The following is a 14,268-nucleotide window of genomic DNA, read 5'->3' as shown; positions in this document are numbered from 1 at the left end:
TGGCAATGGTTGTCACAGATAAAATAATATGGCGTGGTTACTCTGTATTACAAGTTAAACTATAACGCCATCTATTGGAATATATTTTATATTTAATTTATACAATTTTTAATTTAAAATATATTACGTAGGATATTTTTTTCATGTGAGAATTCGCCTTCGTATTTATTTATGCATTATTACCCGTCATTTTTCAACAAAAAACAAAAATGATAATTTAAGTACGCTAGTCGAATGAAATTATCTATATTCGCATTTATTTAGATTTAGATACAATCTATAAAAAGAGCTTAATTAATTTAAGGTGATTCTTAATTTGTTAATAAACTTATTTTTAATTTTATTGATTCATAATTTAAACTATTTTTTAAGGTACTAATACAATTTATTAGACCCACATATTCAATTTTAAAATTATTCTTATTTTCATTTAATATAATCTTAATTCTAAATCCTATAGTATAATATATCAGTGACTATAAAGTAACCTTATTAGTTATTTTCTATGAAAGTAAAGTACTTAATTTTTAAAAACAAAATGCTTTATTATTTTCTTTCCTTCATTTTTATAGTAAGTTATTAGTTTATTACTACATGGAGTTCGTGTTATCGTTTTATTATCCAAGTTATTTAAGTATTAACTTAGTATTTGTGAAACGGATTAAAACATACATACAATTATAAACCATTTTTATTCTATAGGTACCTAATCTATTGTTGTATAGGTACTCGATATTTGTGTCGAATGTTTGAGTGCTTCTAAAAATTCAACTTGAAAGTATTATACAAAGATTACTACGAGAATAAAAGACCAGTACATCTAAAAATTTATAAACATTATACATAATTACCATGGTTACAAACTTTTTATGAAAAAAAAAAATTTTACATTTCCTTTTAATTTACATTATCATCAAATAATTGTTGAGCTGTTATGTTTTTTTCGATAAGAAATGTATAAATTAAAAAATACATTGTTATTTCTTATGTAATATAATTATTTTTCTATTATCTATAAATTATACTCGATGTACTCCAATGTATTTTTAATTTCCTTTAAAAATTAATAATAATGCTAATCACTTAATAATTTATCATTCATTTTATAATAGATATATCCATTTATTAAATATTATATTTAATTCATAAGCTATTATAAATACTCTCTGAATATAATATTTTATCTATATAGTTCATAAATGGATATATTTTATACAAATAATGTGTTATAAAAGTTAATAGGGTTTCAGTTTAAAATTAATTACCTAAAGTTTTATTTTTTTTTTTAATAATAGATAACTATCTCAAACATATTGATGATATTTGACTTAAATATTGACTTTGGAAGAGGTATTTGATAATATGACTTAACCTAACTTAAACTAACTTGTCAGTTATGTACTAATTACCCAGGCATATTATATTATAAAGTGACAAAGTGTCTAAACTATTAATAATAGTATATAATAATTATTATTTTTTAGTATACAGAACGAATAAACCAGTGGTAAAAATACGCGTGAATGAGGTAGTAATCCATTCATATTTTTTATTATTTTATTTCGATAAATGTCATTCTTTTATATTATTTTAGAACGGCACCTGTATAAACACTATAGTATACTAATATATACAATTAATATAGTGAAAATATTTACAATATAAATTATCACTATATATTGATATATATGTTCATGGATCATATAATCTTTAACCGCTAGATAACCGTGATTAGGTTAAGCTACTTAACCATGCTAATTTTACAGTTCAGACGAAATGGAAGTACTGCGCAATATTAATATATATATATAGCATCACATAGTCTTACATAAACTTTTCATTAGGTATATACATGTAAAATATAGTTTTTTTGTATCTGAAGATATTTATTCATACTCGTGGTCCGTATACCTTGTATTTATTTTAGATAAAAAAAAGCTTTAATTTTAAATTGTGGGGATGATTTAAAAAATATCTAACAATAATTGATTCTAGATTGTACGTTGAGAGGAGGAGAGATTAAAGGTCAAAATAAGTAAGCAGTTCTTACTTACTACTTTTCAAAATAATCAAATAATCGAAAGAAACAAAAACAAAATAACGGAAATATGTATCAAAATAATATTTACGTAAAATCAGTTTTCAAAAAAATCTATTTTGTAGTTTTTTTTAATATTTTTTCTATATAATAATAATAAATTAATTAATACCAAATATTTATAATAGCATTTTCAAATTACCATTTATTTTTCATTTGTTTTTAATTTGTAATTATTTTTACTTATTGTATGATACAATTTTCATTTTGACCATTTTGTTACAAGTTATCTCACCCATTAATTTTAATCGTTGAAAGTATCAATAATAATTGTATGAAGTATTTATATCTATACTTCATTGATTTTCAATATAGAAAATGCTTTGGCACCTTCTTCACTTGAACCTTGAGCATATTTTACTCTCTTCATCTTCTATACATTTAATTTTAGAATATTATTTTAGGCTGCTTATTAAGAATGAATTGACGACTTGTATTTGTTTTAATTTATATATACTATCAATCTTTTCATGCAAACATTGGTTAGATAGGTTTTTCAAGTATAATAAGATTATTAAATGCTATTTAAAATTATAGCAATCGAATATTAATCCCACGACTTTAAATTTAGGTTTTTAATCTTGCGTTACATGATTTAAAGTGTGTTTACCTTCTCAAGAAAATAACTATTGTAAGTCCACAACAACTTTAAGGTTGTTATACGCGACAATACAGATTTTTTATTGTATTATATTATCCAATATATAGTTTCTATACAAATATAGTCAATGTCTATATTGTCTATATTATTTGACAGTTTGTAGTGTTTGCATTGAAGTTTACCTAAACTAAAAAAAAATTTTAAGGGCATTGAGATTTGAGTTATATTGATAATACCTTAAATTAGGGGTTGCTAGAACGATTGCAATAACTTAATTACTATATAATTACTATATTTAATTAAAATACAAAATATATGTGAAGAAACTAAATTTTTGAGATTATAAAATAATCAGGAAAAATTGGCCAAATATCAACTTCAGATAATAATATGTATATACTTATAAGATAAACTATTGAGAAACTAGAATGTTATTCTTCAATAAAAATCAGTCCTACAACCTCAAATTTGCCACGATCGATTTATTATAATATTCGCGTGGCTAAAACGTACCAAATGATAATAACATGTTATTAATCTTACGTCACAAACGCGCGTACCAATATTATAATGATTGTGAGATGTGTAGTTCTGACGACTTACGACAACGACACTGAACACAGATCTATAGCACATAATGTAATTAAATGTAAAGGTGTATTATATATTTATATTATAATTTACTTGCACACATAGTTAGAATTGACGTAATTTCGTGCTTTTTATTCGTGATTATTACTTATATATTATATCATATATTATTATAGTATACATTAGTACGTTACTCGAACATAATAATTACTATACGAGTAAACACTAAACACATAATATTTTGATATTATGTGCGTATTTCAGTAAACAGAAATGATCTGTCTTTGCTACATATTTCGTATCAACCTTGGCGTTTAGGTTCATCGGTTTATTGCGCGAGCGAAATTTTTTAGTCGTCTAAAAATGAAAAATTAATAATAGTAATAATACATATATGTATACAACGAAAACGTCTGTTGACCCGGTGGCAGCGATAGCGCAAACATTAGACAAACAATATTATTAGCGTGAGTTTATTATTATTATTATTATTATTATTATTATTATAGCGATCAACAAACGGCGGCGGCGGCATAAAGATACGCGACAGAGCGCAGAATCCAAAATGATATAATCGCGCGTTATTATCACCGTCACCACCGCCGCCGACGATCACTGCTACCGTAGGGGCCGGACCGTCGTCGTCGGCCGACGATCGGACAACGCGTCGCCACCACGCCGTAACGGTTACGTTAGTTGTCGAAAAAAATCATATCGTTGTAATACACTACGTACGATCGACGCGCGCCAGACCAGTACCGCTCGCCACTCGGCGTACTTGACAGCGCGACCACGTCTGGAAGCGTGCTTGGTACGTACGTCGCCTTTAGTGCTTTTTATAATAATACCCATACTTTGAGCGCGCGAGTGCGTGTAATTTAAATATAATATTATTATAATTAAACGCACCACTGCAATTAATTACAGTATTTTGTATAACGTATGGTATTATAATCACACGTCGTCGATTTCGTTGTTATTATCATCATCAGCTCTCTGCCGAGCTCAGCGAGACACCTACTGAGCCACTGCAATATACCTCTTCGGCTACTGACACTCGACAGACGTCGTATAATTTTTCTATCCGGATCCTCCGCAGTTCATAGTTCTCATGGCTGAGAATCCCGAGTACTGGGTGTTTGGATATGGATCGCTGTGCTGGAACCCGGGTTTCGAATTCAAGGATTCTATGGTCGGTTACGTGGAGGGTTTCTCCAGGAAGTTCTGGCAAGGCAACATTGCACACAGAGGGACCAAGGAAAAGGTAACATTATAATAATTATTATTACAACCGATGAACATTTTTCAATTTTGGTATAACTATAATATTTTAATCTATACCAAAGCGCACGTGTTGTCTGTTTTGCGTTTTATCGCGTGATAATGTAATAATATAATACATGTTTATATATATATATATATATATACATATGTAAACACACTCGAGCGCATCCGCCCGAGTGAGTGCATGGCTGATGCAATGTTTTCATTTTGTTTCCCATCCGTTTTGAGAACCACTGGCTACCGCCTAGTGGTTCCGCTACTGAAGGCGGCGGCCGCCTTATTGGGGAAATAATTACTACGACCCCGTGTAAGCCACGTGACGGTTTTTAGTGTTAACGCCAGGTTTGAACGGTTTTTCGTCTTACCGGCGCGGCGGCGCTTGTTGGAAGGGTCTCGGTGTAAAGAACCAAAAATTGACTTCACCAGTCGAACCACTTGAAACTGTCCCATTATTAATATAATAAAATAAAATTCCTACATGATTTACGGTATGCAAACCTCTATATGGAAAAATTGATGACCACGTTCGATTTTCTATCGTTTACACTGCGTGTTAACTGTCAAGTTTCTATAAAATTATGTCCATGAATGACCTCTTATTTTTTGTAGCAGGTATTCGAGTAGGTAGTTATTTCCCATGTCTAGTCTTAATAATTGTGAATGTGTTTTGTGTAGTTATAAGTATATAAAGATATAAGGGGTTCTCAGAATATTAATTTCACTATTTAGCAAAAGTCAAAACTGAGATTATTTTTTTTACATTGTAATTATTAATTGACGTTAAGACATTTTTACCTTAAATTTTAATATCTCCACCAATAACGAATATATTTCCGCATTTTGTATCGATTCAATCAAACTGGTTTATTACTAGGTAGTAGGTACTAATTAACTTAAGAAAACATAAATTCTTCATAACATTTATTTATACATGTTAAGTTTTCATAGTTATAGATTTAATGTGCCAATTATTTAGTTGTATTTATTAAATAGTTTATAATTTAAAATTTGGTACGGATTCAGCGTAGTATTCGTTAAAAAGACAACTTTATTTGGATTATTATACTTCCCCCACAACTTCTATTCATTATTTGTATCTATATAGTATATACGTAGTGTCACCAAAATGCCTTTCACTTATATGTTATGCCTATTTAATAAATTGTGTCACAATTGATAAAGAAATTTTCTTTGTTAAAAATTAAGGTCATCCTTTTATATAATATTTAAAAAATTCAAGAGCTGAGATATACCTGTAAAAAGGTATATGCTTTCTTAAGTTTTATACACGTAGTAACTATATTAAACTGGTTTACTGATCTAAATTTCTGTTTATTAATGATTGAAGGCCCAGGGCCACGGAATTTTAGACAGACTATTGCAGTTTTCTTTTAAAAAATGACCTCCACGTATTACCCGAGTGAAATGTTTCAGATTTACCTATGTTTATATAATTATATTTTATAATAGTTATTAATGTTATAATATTTATCAATCAAAGCTTTCAATTTGTATTCTTTATTTTTATTTAAATTTTATTTGCAGTAGTACTACAGGTTTGAGGTTTTAATAAAGAATAAAATGATTTCGATATTTATTTGAATAAATAGTTACGTACGTCGTGGTTCGTGATACATACAATTATACGATTTACATGATTTTGAATTAATAAACAATAATGTTGAAAAATATACAAAATATAAAAACTATAAATTATTATCAAAAACAATTATACAGTTATTGTAAATTAAATATTTACAACAAAATAAATAAATAAATAAATAAATAATATCGTTCATAAATAATTGTTGTAAATGTTATTAATAAGAATTATTCTTACGTCATTCACCGCCACCGTATGTATATTATTTTAACTAAATTTAACATAAACATTTTGTAAAATGTTTATTGCGTTTTCCATTTATGTTTTATTCAATAAATATAATAATATTTTAAACATAATATAATTTTGAGAAATTCTACATGCATCATTAATACCTACATTGGATTTAATATTTAAATACTGTATAGAGTTTTATACGCTACAGTTAATGCTATATTAAATAAATATAGAAAAAACATTTTTATTGATCACATTTCATAAAATATAAATACAATAATGCACATACAGCCTCAAGATCTTTAATTCATTATTATTTGAATACCTAGTCTAAATAAAATGATTAGTGAAGGATTTTAACTTATCAAAATTGATCATTTATAAAAGAAAAATTCTGATGGTCAATATAAAATTGAGCTTAGTATCCATTGACATTGATGATATGTTGTTTAAAACATTGTATGTATCTTTTTTAATTAAAATTGAACTTTACCTAATTAAGGACCGTATATTAGTGTATACTATATTTTATTATGTGGACAACGTAATTTTATTATGTTTATGAATAATAAAAATTGTATGTAAAATAATGTAGTTGATTGATTTTTTTTAAGTATACGAAATACAAACTACAATAGATATATACTAGATTAAAATGTCTGATATGTATAAGTACTAGGTATTTAGGTAAATTTATTTATCAACATTGTATGAAAAATTAATATATATATAAATAGGATGTTATTAATTTGTGGTTTTTAAATGAGAAAACTTACGTTCAGTATTTTCAAGTGCTTCTATGTCACTTTTTATCACTAAATTCATATTATCTGTTTCTGTATAATGTATACACAATTAAACATGTATGCAAATATTAAATTATTAACTACATATAACGCTTCATAGTTCTGTTATTCATTGCTTATGCGTTATGAAATGTAATTTTATTTATTGTTACTTATTTTATGGTGAGCACGGGAAAATGGACCAATTGGATCTAACATTATTTATTTTATGATTTGAAAAAAAAGCAAGTTTTTTATATGTTATTTATTATTCGTTTATACAAGCTTATAGAATTTATTATTATTGATTATATAATAGTATAATTATAGTAATTATACAATATTATATAAGGAAATAGATCAAGTACAATATAATCATTGAATAATTTATTTAAGATGTATTTAAATCTTTAACAATTATTGGTTTAATGTTTTTAATAAAATATATTACTCAAAGTTAATTAATTTGATTTTCTTATTCATATCATCATATGTTTGATCTTATTATCTGTAAACTGTTTTAAGTCCTAATAATCAATATATTTTAAGTCTAGTATAACCAGTTCCTTGATGAACCATTTGTACCTACTTACTAACCAGTAAACATCACTATACTTATTACTTAATAACATTAGGTTATATATGTGTACAAAATATTACAATAATTTGCTCTGACTCAATTATTCATCATTTTATAAAAAATTCGATTAAAATATTTGTTAATATTATTTACACGAGTTTAATTTAAAAAAAAAATATGAGTATAGGTACATATTATAACTCGCCAATTATATTTATAATAGCAATTTAATTCATTAAATTAGGTAAGTACATTAATAGTAAATTAAAATTACAAAAGAAAAATTAAAGAAAATGTTTATTAGACTTGAATCGAAGAGGGAAGGACGGCTAAATGGGATATGCTGGATATTGCATTGAACTCCATCAAGATGGAGTGTACTCATGAGGGATGAGTTTAGGAAACTGGAAATGTAAATTAGAATGGGAAGTGAACAGATTATGGCTTACCGGCCTGAATTCTTATTGAGAACACGATTATAGTATATTGATGAAGAGGAAGTGCTACAACTATGATTACTTGGTGAGTAATGATTGGACATACAGTAATAGTACGGTGTCATGTGGCATAATGAGGAAGGGAAGAGAGGTCCAAATTATTATTCAAGTTATTATTGAAAATAATGTCATAACATAATAAAGTTGATAAATAATAGTAATCTTATTCTAAAAATAAATAAATGTACTATTTTTCATAAAAGCTTAACAAATTTATTTATAATAATAAAATATGATTATATTTTTTAATAAACCAATTGAGCCAAAATGTTTATGCTTGGTAAATTAGAATATAGCTGAGTTGTTATGACAGTTGAAATGCCGATTAACATGAATAATGTGAAGGTGAAATAAATATATTATACAAAAAAGAAAGACGAGATTCAAGAGAATAAGATCTTCTTCACTGTAGGAGTCTATTGTTTGAATTTTTTACAACTGAGAAATTGTGTGAACTACATACATCACAATATGGTCTTCTTACTTAGACATAATATTATTATTATATGAACATGGTTCAATCATAACTGTATCTAATACAAAGCCACACAGCAAAAACATGCTTCTACTCCACTCCCATCAGAAAGTATTGTCCGTCTATTCATATTTATTATATGTATGCCTATATTATTGTTATTTATAAAAATACAAACGAAAACTAGTATTTGACTAACTTAGGTTAATGTTATATTTTTCAGCCTGGACGTGTAGCCACATTAGTCGAAGACCCTCAGGTAACTAAAGTTTAATATTTATATTTTATATGCATCTTGATACCGAAACGAAACGTATTCCTTTAACCACATTCCATTTAGTAAACAGAAAAAATATGTCCTTCGTAGCTTATTGTATATAGTGAATAAAAAATATTGTGTGTTGTGTTATTTTGTCTATATATTCTGTAGATAATAATATAATATATCAAATGAACTATGCAGGAAACGGCAATAAATAAATATGTAGTAATCAAGTACGTTTAATCTACTTACAAATGAATATAGTGTTCTGTACGTGTGATACGTTCATGTTTTAATAGATTTAAGTGAGAATATCACTTTATCAACAAAAGTAGTACGAATTAATTTATTATCAATTTCCTGTACAAACTAAGGAGTTCATTACATTTGCAATATTTAGCAATATGTTCTTACTAATAACGACTAATTTGTTACAAATAGACAATAGTTTATATAGATCTATAGTAAATAACTGAAGCTTAGCTTTTCGTGTGTTTAATATTGACAAGTAATCGTATTTCTAACCTAAGGGGATAAGGTAAATACTAAATATATTATTAGAGCACTTAGAGTAGACAAAAAATTCATTCATCGCACCACCAAAAATCTAAAATTTATATGATTAGGTAGATATTGTATTTGTATATAAATAAATATATATTATAAAAAGTATATTATATATATTGTACATAATACAACGGTATGTATTTAAAATATAATTAATGTATGTTCAAAAATGTTAAAACAAAAGAAATAATAATTGTGAATTGTTTTTAGAAGCGTCGTCATGAATCAAAGTATAGGTTTATTATAGTTTTCATAAGACGGTAGCGATTATAAATCAAAACGCAGCTGATTGTAACCTTCAGAGGGTTCTAAAAATAATAACAGACATTAAATAAAACAAAAAGGTTATTATCCCAGTTCCAATTCCAACTCCCGTTATTTCTAAATTAAAATCATATTTCATCAATCGATATATCTATTGTTTTTTCTTCGAAAATGAAATTGGTATTAATAAGACTGTAGGGGTAGTTGTTATGGTATATATTTCTCAATGAAATAGTCTTTACTTTAATATACACCGTTAAGACAATAATAAGATAGGTTATTTAAGGAGTACGATGACTCGTTTGAAAATTTATCATTGTGGTTTAATAATATTTACTTTTTTCAACTTATAATAATTGCCTATAATAATGATTATTATAAACATTTTGACTTTACTTTTAATTATGTTATATAGTTTTATCTTCAACTAATTGATTTTAATCATAATATGAATTCCAATAATAATTATGAAATGTTATAGATTACAATATATAATATGTATTCAATTTAAAAATTAAATTTACTAAATTATTCACAAGGTCTTAAATTTTATCAATAGTTTTATTTGTATTTTATGAACCCAAAATTGTATTTAATGAATTAATACAAATTGCTTAATATAATAACCTTACACAAATGGTAATACGTACTATTAACCCATTTTAAAAACAAATACCATACTGTATAATACAATGTTTTTACCAATTTTATTACGATTTTATTTAATAAAATAAACTACATCTCTACATCTCTACATCTAAGTGTATATTGAATTGTATATTATGTAAGAGTATGAGAACGAATGATCACTTATCAATACATTTTGACTGTATATTTGATAAAATCTATGCGTGATGTACAAACTACTAACATCGGTGTAAAGGTTAATATTTCGTTAAAAATTAAAAAAAAATCACTTAACAAGCTGTTTATAGTTTATGACGTTTATGTAAACCGACTGAACGCAAATGTTATTATATATTGCCTACCCTCTTATCGATCCCCTATAGTGATTCTTGACTACTTTACTTTTAAACTCTCGTATCTCATTATATGGATCTATATACATATAAACACGATTTATCTACCGATATTTTGAACGAACCTGTCTGTTCTTCTTAGGGTTTCCAATGTTTCAATTCAAGTACTTCTTCAATACACAGACATGATCCTGTTTAAAAAAAATCAACACATCGACATGAAAGACATGTTATGGTTTTTTTTAACAAATTCTTAAAAGCTACCTACTGCACCCGGTAAAAATAATTACATTTTTCTCGATTATATAAAGAAGTTGTTGATTTGTGCAGCGTAGCACGTGAGGTGAGTGATCGTGATGGATGTGCGTCTTATCAAAATTAAACACCATACTATACTTTTTTGTTAACCCAAAATATAGGCTACATTTATAAAAAATGTTATTAACAAATTTGTGAATTATTTTACTTTGAATAAAGTGGGCAATACAATTTTGTTTGAATAAATAATTTTTGTTAATTCAATTCTTTAACAATACTAACGTACATTAACTAGAACTAAAAAATATTTGCCAAATTATAAACGGTTTTATTGTTGTGGAAGGAACGTAATTTCGATAAATATTATATATGTTTAGCTATAATACGATAGTATATAATTATTATAATTTAATATTATTTCAATTAACATGTAAACCTGCAAAACTATATACGTATTGATGTGGGCATTTTAATTTAGAAAGTGAGATTCCAACTCGAGCAATAAAACATACATTACACATTTATATGCCTATACCAGGGACGACGCCCACAGACTTAAAGTTAAAGGTAGTGCAAAAATTGTCAAGGTAAACAATATGTGAATACCGTGAAGAATGATCCCCCCTAAATCCTAATTTCATAATATAGGTAATAACGAACACGTATATAAAACATATATACAGTTTACTGAAAACATTCAAGTTAACTTAATATTTATGTATTGGGTGAAAATGGAAGCATCTTTTTTTTTCACGGAAACGAATAGGACCTTTGGATTTATTTACCTATATATATATTATGTATGCATGTGTATACCTATTACATCAAATCTATAACGGGTGTCGCCGTTGTGTTGTTGCAGGGTTTCGTATGGGGCAAGGCATTTCTGTTGCCGGACGAGACGGCGTTCAGGTACTTGGAGATGCGGGAAGTGTACTTGGGTGGTTATCAGGTACACAAGGTGGACGTGCGGTCTGACGGCGCGGACGATTGCCGGCGGACCGTGAACGCGACAGTATACGTGGCCACGCCAGACAACGGCCAGTGGCTTGGCGAAGCGCCCGTCGACGAGTTGGCCACCCAGGTGGCCACGTGCTCGGGACCGGCCGGCCACAACGCCGAGTACGTAATACTGTTGGCGCGATGGGAGCGTCAGCACGCGCCCGCGCACCGCGTCGACCTGGAACTCAACAAGCTCGAACTGCTCGTGCTGGAACGGTTGCAGACCATCGGCGTGCGGCCCGACGATGTTCTCACCACCAACAACATGCCGTCGTTCTCGTCCATGGTGCCCGAAAAGAAGTTGAGGTGTTTGAACATCTGACCGGAATTATATATATATATATATATATAATAACACTCAAATAAGTGCACGCTATTTCGTTACCGTCGTAAGTCCGTTAACCAAATAAAATATTTTATACTAAGTATAATATAATTAATTATCGACGTGAGTGCTATAACATTAAAACCAAAAATACCCGAAAATGGAATAATTACCTAACTATATTTTGATGTTGAACGCCGTCATCTCCGGATGACATTTACACGGCTTAATATCTCGACAAAAAAACCATAGGGCGTGATGATATTTCGACTTTCCAGCGTTATCGTTTGCGTGACGCGAATACAGTAATATTATTATGTTTTAATAATAATTCTACTTGACGTATATATTATATTATACAAGCAAATAACAAGTACTAACGGAGATGAGTACCTACCTATATATTTAACACCATTGACGTTGAAATTGACACGTATACAATTTACATTATTATACTCTAACTCTGCATGTGATATATCATTTATTTGCGATTATATTATTATAAATACGTGTATGATACTAACGAAACAAATACAATTTATTAACTACGACAGGGTGATACATATAATACATTTATAAATTATTTTAAATCGTTAATGTTTAATAATTATTAATATTTATTACTATTACTATTATTATTACTATTATTATTATTATCGTGATTACTGTTATCGTTTTACGAATTATTACGATGGATTAAATTTCGCACGAATTGCAAGTATCAGTGCTTAAAATATTTTTTTTATTTATACATAATATGATAATAAACGTGATCGGTGTATTGTTATTATTTCTATAAAATTGTCAAAGACGTTCACGTCATGATGTACCTACCTATACATAATATATGTTTATAATATTGTATAGATTAAAGTGTATGTGATGTTATTTTTTATATTGACATGTTTAAATGTCGCTCAAACGAAAAACGAATAATATAGGTATATTATTATATGTAGAGATTATGATAGAATTGATAGATATATCTATGCTGTGTATTGGGTATTTGATTTCGCGTTTGTATATAAAAAAAATAGTCCTTAATTGTGGCTATAGTATACAGGAGCTCATCACTGTTCAAGTATTTTCAGTCCCATTAAGTTGTACGCATAATATAATAAATATTGTATAATATACTAATATCATTAAATATACACTAGTAGGTATAATATTATATATATCTTTTATATCTTATTTATAGTATACCGCGAAGGTATTTTTATTTTGTATTATTATTTATTAATGCAGAAATTGTTTTATATTTATGTTTATAATATATACTTGTATAATTTAATGTAAATAAATAAATGCGTAGTTTTTTATATATGTGTGTCTGTGCGTAACGTGCAGTGTTTATAGTTTATACTGAAAACTAAAAGCAGTTATGTATATAGTAAGTATATGCCAAATGAAGGTATTGCGCACGTCGTACATAGTTTTGACTATTTAAAAATGTGCCGGGTGAACACTATATTTAATTGAGCGTGGAACTCTTCCAAAATAGTATTTTTGTTAATATATAGCGCGTGGCGTGCGCATTTATAAATTGTTCAAGTTATATTTGCATTCTATTATGATAAGAAAGTATACATTTTTTTAGAAAATACTGTATAACACATAATATGTTAATAAATTCAGGCTCGACCGTACTTCCTTTTTCTATCATCTAGGATATTTATCTAATATTTTTATTTAACAAAAAAGAAATTCATAATTTAGTTAGTAAAAATTAAATTGTGAAAAATAATTTTTTACAATAATTTTATCGTATTTTCTAAAGATAATATTTAAAGTACAAATACCTAAAATAACCTATTCAATAATTTCGTTCTTTTTAAAATGCGATAAATAGTTAATAT

The 14,268-nt window shown here is 27.4% G+C and overlaps 1 protein-coding gene across 2 annotated transcripts; it reads left to right on the top strand.

Moving 5' to 3' along the window:
* The first annotated feature begins 3,877 nt into the window (after positions 1–3,877).
* LOC132920734 (putative glutathione-specific gamma-glutamylcyclotransferase 2) lies at positions 3,878–13,733 on the top strand. Of its 2 annotated transcripts, XM_060983375.1 has the most exons (4): positions 3,882–4,101; positions 4,218–4,554; positions 8,975–9,010; positions 11,945–13,733. In XM_060983375.1, the coding sequence occupies exons 2-4, from the start codon at positions 4,402–4,404 to the stop codon at positions 12,404–12,406; spliced, it is 651 nt and encodes a 216-aa protein (XP_060839358.1). In that variant the 5' UTR covers positions 3,882–4,101; positions 4,218–4,401; the 3' UTR covers positions 12,407–13,733. The 2 variants fall into 2 exon arrangements, with proteins under 2 accessions (XP_060839359.1, XP_060839358.1); XM_060983376.1 differs by lacking the exon at positions 8,975–9,010 and having other exon boundaries at positions 3,878–4,554.
* Positions 13,734–14,268: the final 535 nt, after the last annotated feature.

The sequence above is a fragment of the Rhopalosiphum padi genome, chromosome 2 (assembly GCF_020882245.1).
Source record: "Rhopalosiphum padi isolate XX-2018 chromosome 2, ASM2088224v1, whole genome shotgun sequence".
In the NCBI taxonomy this organism is placed as follows: Eukaryota; Metazoa; Arthropoda; class Insecta; order Hemiptera; family Aphididae; genus Rhopalosiphum; species Rhopalosiphum padi.
The sequence above is the reverse complement of the archived record's forward strand: the minus strand, read 5'-3'. Positions and strand labels throughout refer to the sequence as shown.